The sequence below is a fragment of the Myotis daubentonii genome, chromosome 2 (genome assembly GCF_963259705.1).
Source record: "Myotis daubentonii chromosome 2, mMyoDau2.1, whole genome shotgun sequence".
Taxonomy (NCBI): Eukaryota; Metazoa; Chordata; class Mammalia; order Chiroptera; family Vespertilionidae; genus Myotis; species Myotis daubentonii.
This window is the reverse complement of record NC_081841.1, coordinates 220949864-220966438: the sequence shown is the minus strand read 5'-3', so window position 1 is coordinate 220966438 and position 16575 is coordinate 220949864. Positions and strand designations below refer to the sequence as shown.

Below are 16575 nucleotides of genomic sequence, written 5' to 3'. Positions count from 1 at the left end.
CACTGTAGGAACACGACCTTGACACGCTGTAGGAACATGGCTGTTGACACGTGTAGTAACACAAGCTCTGACACACTGTAGGAACACGACCTTGACACGCTGTAGGAACACAAGCTCTGACACGCTGTAGGAACACGACCTTGACACGCTGTAGGAACACAAGCTCTGACACGCTGTAGGAACACGACCTTGACACGCTGTAGGAACACAAGCTCTGACACGCTGTAGGAACACGACTGCTGACACGCTGTGGTAACACAAGCTCTGACACGCTGTAGGAACATGACTGCTGACACGCTGTGGTAACACAAGCTCTGACACGCTGTAGGAACACGACCTTGGACAGGCTGTAGCAGCACAGCCTTTGACAGCTGTGCTGATGGAAAGCAGGTGTCTCCCCTGGTACAGGACGGCGACAGTGTAAAGGCTGTAGTCCCGCTGTCTCTCAGTTTGACCGGCTGACGGGCACGGCCTGTAAGTGGGCACTGAATCTGGGCGGGAGTCCGCACGTCCAGGTTGTTCTGCAGCATCGACGAGGGGCTCCCCGACGCCATTGGGAGGGTGCAGGTGCTTGGAGACGCGCTGGGCCGACGGTGGTTAGGGGGGCCCAGTGGTCACATCCCTGCGACTCTGGGCTGTGCCCCTGGGAGGAGCAGCAGGAGTCGGGGCTGCAGGGCTGAAGGACAGCGTTTTGCCTGCACGTCACAGGGCCTGGTTCTCAGCCCAGACACGAGCCGCGCACCTGCCGCCCACCTGCTGCTGGGCACACACGGCCTCCCCACCTGCCCATGACGGGCAGAGAACGGCTGAGGCATAGCGAGCCTCAGGCATTTGTCTCAGCGTCCCCGCGACTCCCCTGATGGCGAGAACACTGAGCCCACGGCGCCCGCCCACAGTGCCTATGCCAACCTCCCAGGACACCTCGAGGCAGGCGGGGAAGTTGTGGAAATAAGATTCCTTAACCCTCCAAACACTGCATTGTTAGCTGAGGAAATCCTGGCTTTTCCCGTGAGGAGAGCCTCTTCCACTGTCGATTTATTTAGGAAAATCCCCTGATTCCAGAGCCAATTCGGTCTTTCCCTGTTTCATGAGGCACAGATCGTCAGCGAGTCAGGACTTCCCTGTGCAGACAGTTCAGCAGTGACCTTGCGTGGAGCCCCTCATCTCCTGCCGGGGCACATGCTGCACACGTCTACCACCCGGCTTCCTCCCCGAATAGCCCTTCTTCCTTCTTTGTGGTTTTGATATTTATCTGCGAATTGGGTGCGCGGTTTGAACATTCCCTCGAGGAAAACTACACACAGTGCCTATGGATGCCCCGGAGCTCCCAGAATCCTGGAGCCGTTCCCCTCAGGTCGGAGATTACCGACCCACAGAGTTTAAGGTCTCAGAAACCCTCACCTCAGGGAAGTCACAGCATCGTTCTACACACGCAGCGCGAAGCAGCCTGTAGATTATCATAATCCACTCGCCGTTATTCTGTTTTATCTGGATTATCTCTGCATCGCTACCCTGTTGCCTGGGTGTTTACACCGTTGCCTACCATGTAAGATGAGAGTAACTGGGGCGGAAATAACATCGGCATCCTATTAAGAGAAATAAAATCCTGCGTGGCCGGCGTGGCTCAGTGGTTGAGCATCCACCTAGGAACCCAGAGGTCACAGCTCCATTCCCGGTCAGGACACAGGCCTGGGTTGTGGGCTCGATCCCCAGCGCGGGGCGTGCAGGAGACAGCCTGTCCATGATTCTCTCTCATCACTGATGTTTCTATCGCTCTCTCCTTCTCTGAAATCAATGCAAATATTTTCAAACAAGAAAGAAGAACATCACCTGCCTGTGCCGCTGGGGAAACACTCAAGGTCAAGGTCACGGATCTGTGGCTACAGTGTATCAACCACAGACCCAGTGAGAGGCGGGAGGGCTGCCGCGGCGGCTTTAACTGTATCTGTCCGCACCCGTCCTCTCACGTCAAATCCTCTCCCCTTCCCTTTCAGCTGAGTGTGGGGCGAGGGTCACGGGCAGCGAAGGGACGCTGCTGTCGCCGAACTTCCCGTCCAACTACGACAACCACCACGAATGCATCTACAGCATCGAGACGGAGGCCGGCAAGGGCATCCGCCTGTGGGCGCGCACCTTCCAGCTGCAGGAGGGGGACACGCTCCGGGTAAAGGCTCCCCCGGCACGGCGCCCCCCCCCAGGGCCCTCCCTCCACGGGCAGATGGGCGGGGTGCAGACGGGCGGGGTGCACACGGGCGGGGTGCACATGCACCGGTCTATTCCCATCAGCTCCTTCTCCAGTGGATCTCTCCCCCTGGGATGGCGGCCGGAGGTGCCACTCAGTGGAGCGAGTGTGGACCTCGGAGCAGCTCGGTCTGTGGCCGTGGGCCCGACGGTGTTAGCTGTGTATCTTGGGCAAATCATTTCACACTCTGAGCTTCCCAGTGTGTGAAACATGCAGGCTGCCTGCCACCCGGGCTGGTGGGAGGGGTAAGTGGTGGAATGTAGGGCGTGGTCCAGCCCTGTGCCCAGCACTCACAGACACTGTGACAGCTCAGGGGCCCCAGCCAAGCCCTGTGGCCACTCCGTGTACACGCGGTCCCGGCATTCAGAGCTACGATGACCGTGATGTGACTGTGGACACATCGCAGCCACGGTCAGGGGACCACACAGCCGGCTCCCGTGGAGGAGCCACGCGGGGACTGGACAGACTCAAGGAGGCAGGCCCGTGGGGTGAGCGGGCCCCGCAGCAGGGCTCCGTGTTTCCTGTGATGGCGAGTGCCGGGCTTGGGAAGGGCCTGTGGGGTCTGCACCCAGCACCCCCACACCCCGGGGGACTCCAGGGCACAGGCAGGGGGATCAGGTCCCAGGCGCCCAGGTCTTGCCTTGACCTAGAACATCCCGCCTCCAAGTGGAGATGCCCCGTGACCTCAGAGGCTCCTGAGAGCTGCCCCCTCTCCTGGGACTGCGCAGGGAGCGGGGCCTTCTGGGGGCCGGGGCCCAGGGAGCACCCACTGCAGAGCGAGCCTCGGGCATCACATTCAGGCCTGGAGCAGCACAGACGAAGGCCAGACCTCGTCCCGTCCACAGCCGCTCAGTCCACTGAGACGTGGCAACTTGTCCAGGTCCCACAGCTGACCTGTGGCCAGATGGGGCGCGTCTCTCTTCTCGTTCCCTTTGCAAAAGTCTGGGGGGTTCATTCTTTTTTTATTTATTATTGATTTCACACAGAGAGAGGAAGGGAGAGGGAGAGAGAGAAACATCAATGATGAGAGAGAATCATGGATCGGCTGCCTCCTGCACACCCCCCACTGGGGATCAAGCCCACAACCGGGGCGTGTGCCCTGACCGGGAATGGAACTGTGACCTCCTGGTTCATAGGTCAACACTCAGCCAAAAACATCGGCCGGGCTGGGGTTTTGTTCTTACAGGCACATGACACTCGTGCTGACACGCTCCCCCCCCCCACCCCAATGCTGTGGGTCCCGCTGTTGTTTAGCTGTGAGGCTGAGAGAATGTGCAAACCCAGCTGCAAGGGACAGTCAGTGCCCCCCTCCCCCCAGTCCTTCATCTGCTCACACAGGATGGAGCGGTCTGGCCGGCCTTGACCCCATTAGCAGCCACGCGCTCCGGTCAGGAGCTCCGGACAGAAGCGCCTGCCTCCCTCCTGAGTCCCCGTGGGACGCGTTTCTCTGCAGAACCCGGGAGGTGGCTGTCCCCGGGTCCTCGCAGTGGGCGTGTCTGTGGGCGGCTCACGCGCAGCACAAATTACTGCTCAGCTGAAACCACGGGAGTGACAGGCTCTCGCGTGACCCCCCCCCCAGGTGTTCGATGGGCGAGACGGCGCCTCCCGACCCCTGGGGACCTTCACAGGGCGCGAGCTGCTGGGCCTGACCCTGAACAGCACCTCCAACCACCTGCGGCTGGAGTTCGACAGCAACGGCGCGGACACGGCCGCCGGCTTCCAGCTCAGCTACACCAGTGAGTAGCCCGGGGCGGCCCCCCCCTCCTCCCCTCGTCCCCCGGTTCCTAGAGATGCGATGCTTCAAAGTCTCTCTGACACCAAAGGCCACGGTACAGGAAATTAAGCCCTTTGGTTCTGAGCATGAATATTTGTTAGTGACCGTCAGGGTTAATGTCTCTATTGGACAGATAGGCGAGTAACGGCCTGGAAAGATAGCAGTCACCCCAGACCCAGCGCATCAGGCCCCAACGAGGAAAATGAGCGACTCAAATCCCGCTTAGTGGGGAGATGACAGTGGAAGTGTCGGTTAACCTTGAGCAGAAATGCAATTAAAGTGGCCGACATCCTGAGAAAACCGTCCACGGCCGTGGAAATGACCGCTGCAAAGGCTCAGTGAGAAGAACGCATGTGACGTGTGTTGTGTGCAAACTGCAGTAGCGATCGGCTGTAAGCCGCCCGATAGCCCGTATTTTAACCTTTATTGTAACCAGGGCTCCACGCATGGAGTTCACTGCCCAGAAGGCTTTCTTATCAAAGCCATGGGCTCTGACTGCAGATGAAGGGCAGGCCGTGGCCCCCTGATGTAGATTCACGTGACTGTGTCCATTGTTGCTTTGCTCGCTTGGTTCCTGGAAGGTGCTAAAGCCACTTCCTGCTCTCACCGTCTTCGCGCCCCGGAGGCGTGGTGCTGGGAGGAAGGGAAAGGTCTGAGGGAACATGGCGTTCACTGCAGCTCCCAGGATGCTCCGTGCACCGTGGCTCTTGCATTCCTGCTGCCTCAGGGAGCCGATCGGCCAGGCCTCCCCGAGCCTGGTCCCCAGGGCGGGGGCCTGGGCCTGGCCTCCCCTCTGCTCCCTGTGCTCCTCTGTGACCCATGGCCAGTGGGGGCCTCTCCACGCAGCTCCCAGGAAACGCGCACCTGAGCTGCCGTTTCACACCCCATCGCCTTCCGGCCTCCTCGCTGCCTCCTGCTTCCCGCCCACTCTTTCCAGCTGGAGTCGTGCAGGACGGTGCCTCGAGTCTGTATTCTCACGGTTGTGCAAGAGGGCAGCAGACAGATCCACGCCGACTGAGCGCACACCGGGGCTGTGGGGGAGGCGCTGAGCTGTCCCCGTCTGCGCTACTAGCCGCCCAGAGTCCGCGGCCCCCACCCAGCCGGACGGCCACAGGCTGCGGCTTCTCTGTGTCGGTCTCTCCTGCTCTGTCCAGCGGACTGGCTCCATGGCCACGCTCAGCCCCTGGGGACCCCGTGTTCTCCACGGTCCCAGCGCAGCCTTCCACCATTGCCGCCCATTTTTCTGAGTGATTTTGAGAAACCTTGAGACTGTGGATCTATTTATGGGCACTTGGTAATTTTAAATATATATTTTATTGATCTCAGAGAGGAAGGGAGAGGGAGGGAGAGATAGACACATCAATGATGAGAGAATCATGGACCAGCTGCCTCCTGCACGCCCCACACTGGGGATTGAGCCTGCAACCCGGGCATGTGCCCCGACTGGGAATTGAACCGTGACCTCCTGGTTCACAGGTTCACGCTCAACCACGGAGCCACACAGGCCGGCCAGCACTTGGTAATGTTTTACACAGCAGCGCAAACTTCTAAAAAGTAGGAGAAAGAAATACTGGGGATCATTGCTGTTGAGCTCCTCGTACAGTCATTTTGACGAGAGTAATTCCTTTTTCTGCCCGGGTCCCTCTTTGCCTCGCCTACAAAAGCAGACTCTCCAGTAGGTGAGGATTAACAAAAACTAACAAACAATCAAAACAAAACAAAAAACAGGCGCTCCGGGTGCCGCCAGCTCCTGAGACTGTCCCGGAGCTGGACACGCCGCCCGCCCGGCGGGAACCGACAGGCATTATACAGTCGGCGGTGCTGACGGCTCGACAATCAAAATACGATTAACTTCACATTAAATTCTTTGCTTTAAACACTGAGCAATTAAGTTTAGGAAACCCCACGCAGCCACAATGTGCTCGAAAACCTAAGTGAAATAATCGCCCCCCAAAGATGCCGCGCGAATAATGGCTATGAAAGGTTTTGAGCAAATGATTCAAGCTGAAGTCTGTGTAAGGCACCTCCCACTCTTTCCCAAAGACTCGCTAATTGCCTCTTGCTAGTTAATCGCATTCCTTAAGAAACATTCCTGCGCAAATGCTTCAGATCCATAATTAATCTACCCACAGGAGCGGATTAGAAAACGCCGACAGAGTAAATACATAGTTTACTAAACATCCTCAAGTTTGGGAATGGTCACAGACAGCATCCTCCGTTCTCTTTAATACTGTAATGGACCCGCACATGCTTCTCATCGTCCATTTGACATATAACTTTATTTATGGTGATGGCGACAGGGTTTTCCCGAGGGGTGAGAGATCCCGGGTGCTGGAATAGTCCAGAAGCCTCCAGACCTTGCCACCTCACTGCCCGGCACTTCTCAGCCGTGGCGAGTAGCTCCTTTCAGTCGTGTTTGCGAGGCAGAAGCCGTGTGCCCACAGGGTGAGGGGGTTTTCTGAAGCTTCCGGGTGGGGCGTGGCCAGGCCACAACCACCTGCAGGTCCCCTCGGAGCCAGGACTGTGCGGAGCGTGTTCTCAGACACTGCAGGGCCCCCCTGGATGAGCTGCAGGTACACTGACGGGTGTCAGCGACCTGAGGGCCGCGGCCAGGAGCCAAGGCAGCCTCGGGGACACGGCGCAATACGGCCGTCCACGCTCACTAAGCAGCTCGTGGATTCTGATCAGCGGGCAGGGCAGGCAACCAACAGCGGGAAAGGGGACGTCCATTCAAGCCCCGCTCTTTCCCGGATCAGCCTGTTCCTAGAGCCGATGGCTGCCTGCCGAGGCCGTGGTTACGTGGATGGGATGCTTCGCGCAGGAGCGCCTGGCGGTGGGGACGACGTGTGCGTTTCGGATCCCCCTCTGCACCTCGCATGTGGTCTGATTCCTGATACAAAAGGAGTAGGTGGGGCACCGAGTTCTGGGAGCTGCTGGAGACTAGGAGCCGGGCTCCCCTCGGGGGACGTAAGCCGCCCCTTTCCTCCTCCGGCGACGGAGACGCTCAAATGGCGGGGAGAGTCCTGCTGAGGACGCAGGTGTTTTCTAAGCGTTTCAGCAAATATTTGCACAGAGAAAAGGATTCTGGGCACCCGCCCTGCGTTGAATTCAGGATTTATTTAACAATCCGCTGACTCTTCGGTGTTTCACAAGAACGGCCCCAGAGCAGTTACTCTCCAGGAGCAGGACGTGGGAGGTGCGGGCAGGAGGCAGGCCTTCTGGATTGTACACTCCGTTATCGGAGCAGGTGACCAGCCCTTCCTCAAGCTCACAGGCCCACTGCCCGCGCGTGGGCACCCCTGGGCCATCTCCTGGCCGTGGTCTGGAGGAATCGGCGATGGTGGGAGGCCCGCCGTGTGCAAGGGGGAGGCGAACGCTCCTGTTCGCAGCGACGGGCCTGGATGGCCCGCGGGCCCTGGCGGAGCCTCGCTCAGCGGGCACGCGGCTGACACAGTCCCCGTGACGGGCAGGCGGCGGGGAGGGGCCCCATCAGTGGCCCTTCACGTGGCTCCTCTTGCGTTGAGCTCGAACCTTCGTGTCGTCTTATATTTGAGCCTTAATTCATCTCCTCTTTACCTGGGCTTGTTCTTTCTTCCCAAATGACTGACGAGAGCTTTTTTAAAAAATATATATTTTATTGATTTTTTGCAGAGAGGAAGGGAGAGGGATAGAGAGTTAGAAACATGGGTCAGCTGCCTTCTGCACACTCCCCACTGGGCATGTGCCCACAACCAAGGTCTATGCCCTTGACCAGAATCGAACCTGGGACCCTTCGGTCCGCAGGCCAACGCTCTATCTACTGAGCCAAACCGGTCAGGGGCAAGCTTTTTGGTGATGGAATGAGGCCCTTGTCACGTGAGCTGTAAATGCAGGCGTCACGCATGACGTAGGTCACACTGACACACACATGTTTATGGTGATGGCCACTGGGTTTTCCAGAGGATGAGCCATCCGGTGCTGGGACAACCGGAGACGCCCCGGACTGCCCCTCACTGCTGCAGGCCTTCCCGGGGGACCCCCACCCCCCGGACTGCCCCCTCACTGCTGCAGGCCTTCCCGGGGGACCCCCACCCTCCGCCCCGGCTGCCAGCTGCATTGCGTTTCCTGTTTCAGTTCAGACGGACGTGGGGTACAGGGAGGGCCAGCTCTGCACGGCTGAATGAAGAGACACTTGGGGCGAAGGGCGCATGAGAATAGATAGGAAGCTGGGGGTCAGGCTGTCTTCCAGGCCCAGCAGGAGGCTGAGGGCTGCAGGTCTGCCGGACACAGACCACTGGGCCTGTGGCCCTTCCTTTGAAAAAGAGGGGGACAAAGTCCTGGCTCGGGAAACCAGCATTTTCGGAGCACGCCTCGCCCTGGACGCTCCGGGAGGGCCAGCCCGCAGCTGGACCCCAGGCCGCCAGCCGGGTCAGCATCGTCGCACACGAGGGAGTTTCCTTGGGAAACAGAGGCAGGGACTTCCGTGCCCCTCCCTCCCCGAGCACGTCTCTCGCAGCTGGTCAGTGCCCGTTCTCCACCCCTAGAGCCCCCTGCTCCACCAGGAACGGGCCGTTCCAGAGCCCAGAGAACCCTCCGTGTCTCCACAGAAAGGAGTGCGCGTGGCTATCCCACTGCTCCCCTGTGGCCCGCCACCCCCCATCCTCAGCCTCCCATTGTGGCCCAGGTGCCTCGGGCAGTAGGGGGCGGGGGGCGATGTCGCCTGGTTGACAGCTGACTGAACCAACTACAAGGCGTTTCCCAACCCTTGTCATCTCAGCGCATCCACAGACTAACCACTAAAAGCTGTGGGCACTAACAAATACATTACTTTTTTGCTGATCTGGCACAAGAAATAGGTATGATTTTGATTGATTTACCAAATAATAATAATTAATAATAACGACCTACCCTTTTTGCTCCAAAGTTGCTTTTTTAAAAATCAGGAGCCTTGCCCGGCCGGGGTGGCTCAGTGGTTGAGCATCTACCTATGAAGCAGGTCATGGGTTCGTTTCCCGGTCAGGGCACACGCCCAGGTTTCAGGCTCCATCCCCAGTGTGGGGCGAGCAGGAGGCAGCTGATCCATGATTCTTTCTCATCATCGATATTTCTCTCTCTCTCCCATCTCCCTTCCTCCCTGAAATCAGTTTAAAAAAGCAAAATCAGGTGCCTATACTGGTGTATCAGGATTTCTGGTCCCAAGAAGCAACCAATCAGACGCAACCTTATTACACCACGTGACCAGTAAGGGGCAGCTTGTTGTGTGACCTGCCCACTTAGGTTCAGGACGGGCACTCACACTTCTGAGCTGAGGTCTGAGGGCAGAGGCCTGCCTACTGGGTGAGGGATTGAGGGTTCCAAACTGCGACTCATGGTGGAAGCCGCTGGACGACGGCGCATTCCCTGGAAGAGGAAACCGGAGCTGGCCCTGGGCCCGGCGCTGCCTGGGTTCTGTGAGCAGGTGGACGGGATGGCAGTGGCAGGGACCGCCCACAGCGGGCGAGAGGAGGCCGGGGCGGGCGAGAGGGGGCCGGGGCGGGCAGCAGGAGGGCCACGACCTGGGCTGCGAGGGCGCCATTGGAAACCTGCTCCATCCACATATGGAGACACATCCCTGCATTTGTCCGAGCTCACCTTCCTGGGAGGATGCTGGAAGCTGCACTTTCTCTGCTTCTGCGAGAAGAGAGAGCCCCTGAGCCCCGCTGCGGACAACACGCTCTGCACCCCAGACGCCGGCGGGGGAATCCCACGTGAGGGGCCCTGGAGGCGGTCCAGGTGTGATAGGGAGGCCGGCGCGGGGTCCCTCGGAGGGACGCCGAGTTCATTGTAACAGGAGGGACAGTGGATGATGGGGAAGAACACCCCGGAGAGGAAACGGTCCCGTCCCCAGTCCCCACACGGCTCACTGTTTGCGTTAGGAAGTGATGCGCTGTGGGCACACTCAGGTAAACAGCAGACTATAGTGAATATGGGATTATTGTAGACCATCACTAGAAAGATCCTTGGGGCCCAAACCTGACGGATTCTCAAGGCGGGCGGCGCGGGTAGTTGTTTGGGACCCGCTGTGCCGACCCAGGTGCGGCCCCAAACCGCAGGACAGACGTGGCCATCGCTTCCAGAGGGAGGGCCTTGCCCGCATGCGGTTCAGGAAGGACATTGACGCGTGGGTGCTGAGCTGGCTGACTCATGCCCAGAAGCGCGGGGAGGGGAGCTGGCGTGGCCCGGGTCTCGGGCTCCTCCGGGATGTTCGTCATCGCCCGCCTTCCTGCCAGGAGAGCATCCGGGGCAAACGGATCAGCGTTCACGGAGCTTTAAACAGGCCCCGAGACACCAGCCGACTTCCGTCTCTGCCAAGTGAGATTCCCTACTCGTCGCCTGAGCCCCCACCCCGATCCCAGCCTCACACCCCACAGACGTCACTGCCCGAGGCGGGTCTGGAAGGGTCCGTGTAGCTTTGCTAATTTTCCAGGAGGCTTGGTTGTGTAAGTGACTGTGTTTTAGGGTGGAAGTCTGTCCTCGGTCGGGCGACGGTGTCCTGGGTGGTGCACGCAGCTCTGTTTTCCTCCTGCAGGACTGATGTGTGTGCTGCGGGCCAGCCTTCGAGAACTCCAGGGGCCTAGAAACAGGAGACACGCATGACCTAGTTACAAGGCTCCGGCTAAAAGCAGAGGATCTGACTGTGAGCTTAATCAGAAGCTGGCAAATGGTGTCACCAAGGCTGCAAAAATCTAACCTTTTATGGGAAGAGTGGGCACATTCCGTTTTTCCGTAGGGAAACTAAGAAGCAGTAGTTCCCATGCTAGTCAGAGTCATAGATCCACTGTGCCCACACAGGGTCCCTCACAGGAGATGGGGTCTCGGGGCGACCTGATCGTCAGAAAGGGTCAGAGGTCGTGGTCGCTGCGGTCTCGCCCTTCCCGGCACGTGTGGCGGGTTCTTCCTGCTGCTTTGAGAGGAAAAAGGCGTGAGAGCTACCGGGCTGGCGGTTACCGTTTCTCTCCCCACGGATGGATTTTGCCCTGAGGACGTGCGCAGGCCGCTCGGGCCTCCACGGCACCAGCGATGAGTCCGGTTAGCTGGTTCCTGAGTAAACATCTCGGGAAGCGCTGCTCAGAAGGGGACCCGTCTGTTGAATTCCAAGGGGAGCAGGCAGATGGGGGACGTGAAAAAACACGAAGCCACGGCGCATCCGACAGGCACTCCGCCAGGCTCTGCAGGGATGACGGGAGCCACTCGATAGCCGGGGCCGAGGCTGAGCCCTCGCTGTGGGCACTGCCCATCCCCATGTGTGCGTGGGGGAGGCCGCACCGCCCTCTCTCCCACCAGCTGCTGGTCGGTGGTGCCCAGAGCGAACGTTTGTCCTGGGATAAGTGGCTGGTGTTGGACACACTTAGCTCTGACGTCCCATGAAATTGGGGAACTCAGAGCATATTTTAGCTGTTGTTCGAAGGGGCGTACATTTTTCTTGGGGTGATTTTGAGAACGCCGACCTCTGAACTCCTGTGACAGTCGGCGAGTGAGGCTCAGGTGGGGGTCGGAGACCCCAAGGAGCCGAGGGCTTTCTGGGTGACTGGGGGGGGGGGAGGCGGGCGGGTCTGCAGGGGGAGAGGGAGGCTTTAATTCCGGGACACGGGATGTCGGCGTCACTTGGCCTTTGGTGTCAGGTGGTCCATTTGCTGTTTGACGTGGCAGCCAGGCCGGGTTCGAATGCACTCGGCGGACGTAGTGTGATCTGATTCGGACGTGATGGCGCGAGAACGGGTGCCAGAGGGGATAGAAAGGACAGAGAAGAAAGCGCTTCGTTCCAGGGTCCGAGGTGAGATGGGAGGGGAGTGAGATGACGGTGAGCAGTGACTGGGACGCGCGTGGGGCCTGCCTAAGGCCCTGTGTGCCCCCTCGGCCATCGGAGACCTGCTTCCTCCTTCAAATGGCGAGCAGATGGGGCGGGAACGGCCGCCGTGAGAGAGTTTGAGGCTGGGGTTCGGTGACGGTCAGTGTAGTCTGCAGCCGGGTGGACGCGGTGAATATGGTCACAGCCGGGCCGTGTCGGGACGCTCCCTGAGCTGCAGGCGGGTTATGGGGCCCGGTGCTCGTCCGTCCCGGTCAGTGAGACGTCGGGGAACCGCGGGCACACATCCCAGAAGGAAGCGCGGCCTGCGGAAGGGCTTTCTCCTGTGGAGCCACCGGGAGGGAGTCGTGCGCCTGCGTGGAGGGAGGTCCCTGTGACGTGGCCCTTCGGGGAGAAACCCTGAGCCTCCCCTGGCCGCACAGCGACCCCGGGGGATGCGGAGAGCGGCGCGGACACTCGGTCACTGTGGGAGCGCTGGGTGCCGGGGCCGGACTGCGAACGGAAAGGACCCGAGGAACGACGTGGTTCCGACGGGAAATGTCGGCAAACGAGCCAGGCACCAAGCGGGGAAGCCGCTCTGCTTCTCGCCGGAAGCGACTGTCGTCCAGGCTTCTGGCCGCGAAGCTGCCGGAATGTCTGCCGTCGGCTCATCTACATCCGACCGTTTCCCGGGACCCAAGTGGCCCTGCTTTGTGTTCTCGGCTCTTTCCATGTTGACTTTCATATAATAGTAACAACAGCAACAACAATAATAATAACGGCCTGATGGGACTTTCCCATGGGACGGCCGTCTCGTCATGTGAGCACGTGCCACCCGTTCCACAGGGACGGTGTGTGCAGGGGGGCGGGGGGGGGGGCCTGGGGGGGCCTCCTCGTGGGAAATCAGTTCAGGGAGGAGCAGGAACCGTGTCGCCCTCAGGCCAGGTTTGTAAGTCACTATGGGATCCGTTCCGGGTCCCGGTCACTCATATTCTGACCAAACGCGATTTTAAACCTCCCGGTGTTTTATGTACCAGCGAGTATTAGTCGGAGACACGCGTTTACGTTCACGATCTTGAACGCCAGGGTGCAGGGTTTTTTGGAACGGGTACGCGCGGTGAATGTTTTAATGGCCCTGAATGCCATTCGAAGCTGCCTGGTAGATGTGAGCCGAAGGCACTTACTAACACACAGGAATTAAAATAAGAGCCAGTGACACATACTGCATGACTGTGCTTCCTGTTCGCACCTGGGGGCGCGTGGCGCAGTCCCTGCCGCCTCCTGCCTGCTGGGAGGTGAGCTCCCGTGGGGGTGAGTCACGCGCCCAGGAGCCCCGAGGATGAGATACCTGCCCACCAACCGTGCAGTCCAGGGACGGAGGCTCAGGAGGAGGCGCCAGGGCGGCCTCGCGGGCATGGGCCAAGCTTGGCCCGGGAGTCGGTGTGGTCACTGCAGGGGTCTGGGCTACACTGAGGCACCCAGCTGGGATGCGGGAGCCATGGTGGGTGACAGGATGTCACAGGCTGTGACGGAAGAGCATCCACCGGGCCTCCTTGCAGATCCTGCTGGAACCTTCCAGCGGGGAGGGCACGGCCTCTCCCGGTGGCCCTACCCCAGGCTGCGTCCCGTGTGGCCCTGCTCACTCTCCCCTCCCCCTCCCCCGCAGGCTTCGACCTGGTGAAGTGCGAGGACCCCGGGGTGCCCAGCTACGGCTACCGGGTCCGGGACGATGGCCACTTCGCGGACACCACCGTCGTGTTCAGCTGCAACCCCGGCTACGCCATGCACGGCAGCAGCACGCTGACCTGCCTGAGCGGGGACCGCAGGGTGTGGGACCAGCCCCTGCCCTCCTGCGTGGGTGAGTGGGGCCCGCTCCTGGGGGACCGACCAGAGCCCAGGGCGCTCGCACTGCTGTCCCCGCCGCCGCGTCCGTGTTCCTGACGTCTGTGTAGGATTTAAAATAAATATGTTTTTATTGATGTCAGAGAGGAAGAGAGAGGGCGGGAGAGATAGAAGCATCAGTGATGAGAGAGAAGCATGGATCGGCTGCCTCCTGCACACCCCCCACTGGGGGTCACGCCCACAACCCGGGCCTGTGCCCTGACCAGGAATCCAACCCTGACCTCCTGGTTCCTAGGTCGACGCTGAGCCCCTGACTCACGCTGGCCGGGCCGTGTGTAGGCGTTTAGGTGTGAAAGACAGATGTTCTGGTTCCGTTTTATTGAGACCATCTGCAGGGAATTATTAGAATTACAGCACGCGTGTCTCGTGGTTTTATGCTCTCCGCTGTAATTTCCTGAGAGACAATGTCTTTCCTTCAGGGCGATGCTTGGGAACAGGAACAGAAAGAAGCGATAGAGACGAGGAGGTGACTGTGGTGTGTGATGCATAAAACACAGACAGGCGGGCTGTGTCCTCGTAGCTAAATAACCCGTGACCCCTGTGTGACCCCACGTCTGTGTCTTGCAGCGGAGTGCGGTGGGCAGATCCACGCGGCCACCTCGGGGCGCCTGCTGTCCCCCGGCTACCCAGCGCCCTACGACAACAACCTGCACTGCACCTGGGTCATCGAGGCCGACCCCGGGAGGACCATCAGGTGCGTGTCCGATTCTGCTCCGGAGGTTTGGGACTAGAGGTGTGTCGGCTGCTCTCCCCATCGTGACCCCTGGGGGGTGACGTATGAGGTTGCTGAACTACAGGAGGGAGCGTGCTGGGGGGTGAATGGTCCGCGGGCCCATTTGTTGACACCGTGTTCCTTTGATAATGTGCGGTAACCACGTATAACAAAGGAAAACAGAAAGTGTATCCATTAGCGTTGGCTGCGTAACAAGCTGGGCCCCCAAACTCAGTTGCTTTAAATAGTTAGTGATGTGCTCAGGGCATGGTGGGTGGTCTGGGCAGTCTGGTCTGTGCGCGCCCAGCCAGGTGGTCCTGGTGGCCTCACGCCGGTGTGGGGCCTCTGCCGGACGGTTGGGAAGGCAGGGTCCTCTCCACCCAGGTTGCCGGTCCTCCATAGCTGGTCGCAGTCGAAGGTCCGCAGCAGCAGGAGATGACGGCTTTTCACACTCACGCTTGCATCGCATTTGCTCACGTGCCCTTTGCCAAAGCAGATCTCACGGTCTCAGGAGCAAGAGGGTTTGGAGAGAGACTTTCCACCCCTTAATGGGGAGAGAACAGAGGCACAGTGATGGGCCCCAGGCAGGCGGGGAGGACACAGCTCATCCTCATCTGTGCAACACGGACGTCACCATGGGGCAGACCAGGACCCGCTCCAGGCTGGAGGGGCACACGCACCAGACAACCATCAAACATGCAGCCATTTAACACATTTCGTACGGCTCAGGAGTTTTCTCGTGTTTCGTGCGCCATCTGTTAAGGACCGCTCACGAGTGTTCTCGTTTTTCACGCCCATGGAAACAGGAGCGAATCTAGATACTTATGTGAATTTGTTTGGTCCCTCTTCATAGAGGAAAGTGTTTTACGCAGTACCATACGTTAAAAAAGTACTAGGGACTTTAATTGTTTAATTGCTTTTGTAAATAAAAATGTTGCAATTATTGAAAAACAACACCTAAAGTGCATTATGATGATTTAAATAACGTGCAGTTTGCCCAAAAACGTGCGGTCCCTGGCGTATGCCTTAGAGATTTCTGTGCGGTACGCAATGTGTTAAGAGAAAGTGTGTTTCGATGAATGGGTCCGGGTTGTGGAGAGCAGTTTGTGAAACCACTGAGCAAACCAGCAAAAGGAAGGTTTTTAAAGCAGGTTGTCCGTGTCCAGTGGGAAGGCCGTGTCGGAGTCCCCAGTCCGTCCAGCGAAAGGTCATTTCCAAGCGAGCTGGCCTTGGTCACGTCCCCATGGCCGGGAGGGAGCGCACGGTCCTCCGCCCACTTCCCCCCTCTTCTCCGCCCACTGGCCGTCCCGCGCATCGCAGCGCTCTTCACCGTATCCACATCATTACTATTTGTTTTCTATGCTGTTACCCTCCATCTGTTTTACTGAGGCGTCGGGGGAGGGTGCACGTGCTGGGAGGACACTGAGACCTGCCGTGCGGGCCCGGCCTGGTCGCCGCAACCCACCACGTAAACGGCCTCACCTCACACGCTCACAGCCACGGAAGCTCCGCAGCCTTTCTTAAGACTCTGCCTACCCGCCCCCCGCAGCCCTGACCCCCATGACTCTGGTCCCTGTGGCCCTCCCTGGTGTCACTGCACCCTCAGAGACGGAGCGGCCGGCCTCCGTGGCCCTCTGTGGACACAGGAAGGGCAGAGAGAGGCCACAGCCAGGGCCTTGGTCGGGCAGTCGGTGGACGGAAACACTCCCACTCTGGTGATCTGTGTCCTGTGGACAGTGGCATCCAGCGCCCTCAGTGACGTGTGGGAACAGACGCCCAGGGAAGGGGGGCGGACCCACTCCTCCTGGGCCTTCAGCTCCCGAGTCACCACCCCTGTAGGAGACACCTCCCGGGCCGGGCCGAGCCCTGTCCCCTTCCAAAGCCCCCTCCTCGGTCCCTTCGTGTACAGACAGCAGTGTCACCTCCGTCTCCCCGGGATACGCCCAGGACGTTTACAACATGGATCATTAGGGGGGACTGGCCAGGAGGTGCACGTGCAGGACACATGCCAGCTGCCCGCAGGAGTTGGGCCTGAGCCACACCGACGGGAATGACGGGGGGGGGGGTTACTGACGGGGACGCTGGGGCCACCGCTGCCCCGGGGAGGGGACGCTGACGCCTCCGAGAGCCCATGTGCCGCG

General features: G+C 59.6%; 1 protein-coding gene across 1 annotated transcript in view; it reads left to right on the top strand.

The window, feature by feature from the left end:
• CSMD1 (CUB and Sushi multiple domains 1) overlaps nt 1-16575 on the top strand; it is an 858055-nt gene that overhangs the window by 717007 nt on the left and 124473 nt on the right. Inside the window, exons 22-25 of the mRNA XM_059685840.1 lie at nt 1995-2164; nt 3822-3978; nt 13487-13678; nt 14290-14416. Of these exons, the coding sequence (XP_059541823.1) occupies nt 1995-2164; nt 3822-3978; nt 13487-13678; nt 14290-14416 (646 nt within the window). The remainder of the gene's footprint in view (nt 1-1994; nt 2165-3821; nt 3979-13486; nt 13679-14289; nt 14417-16575) is intronic.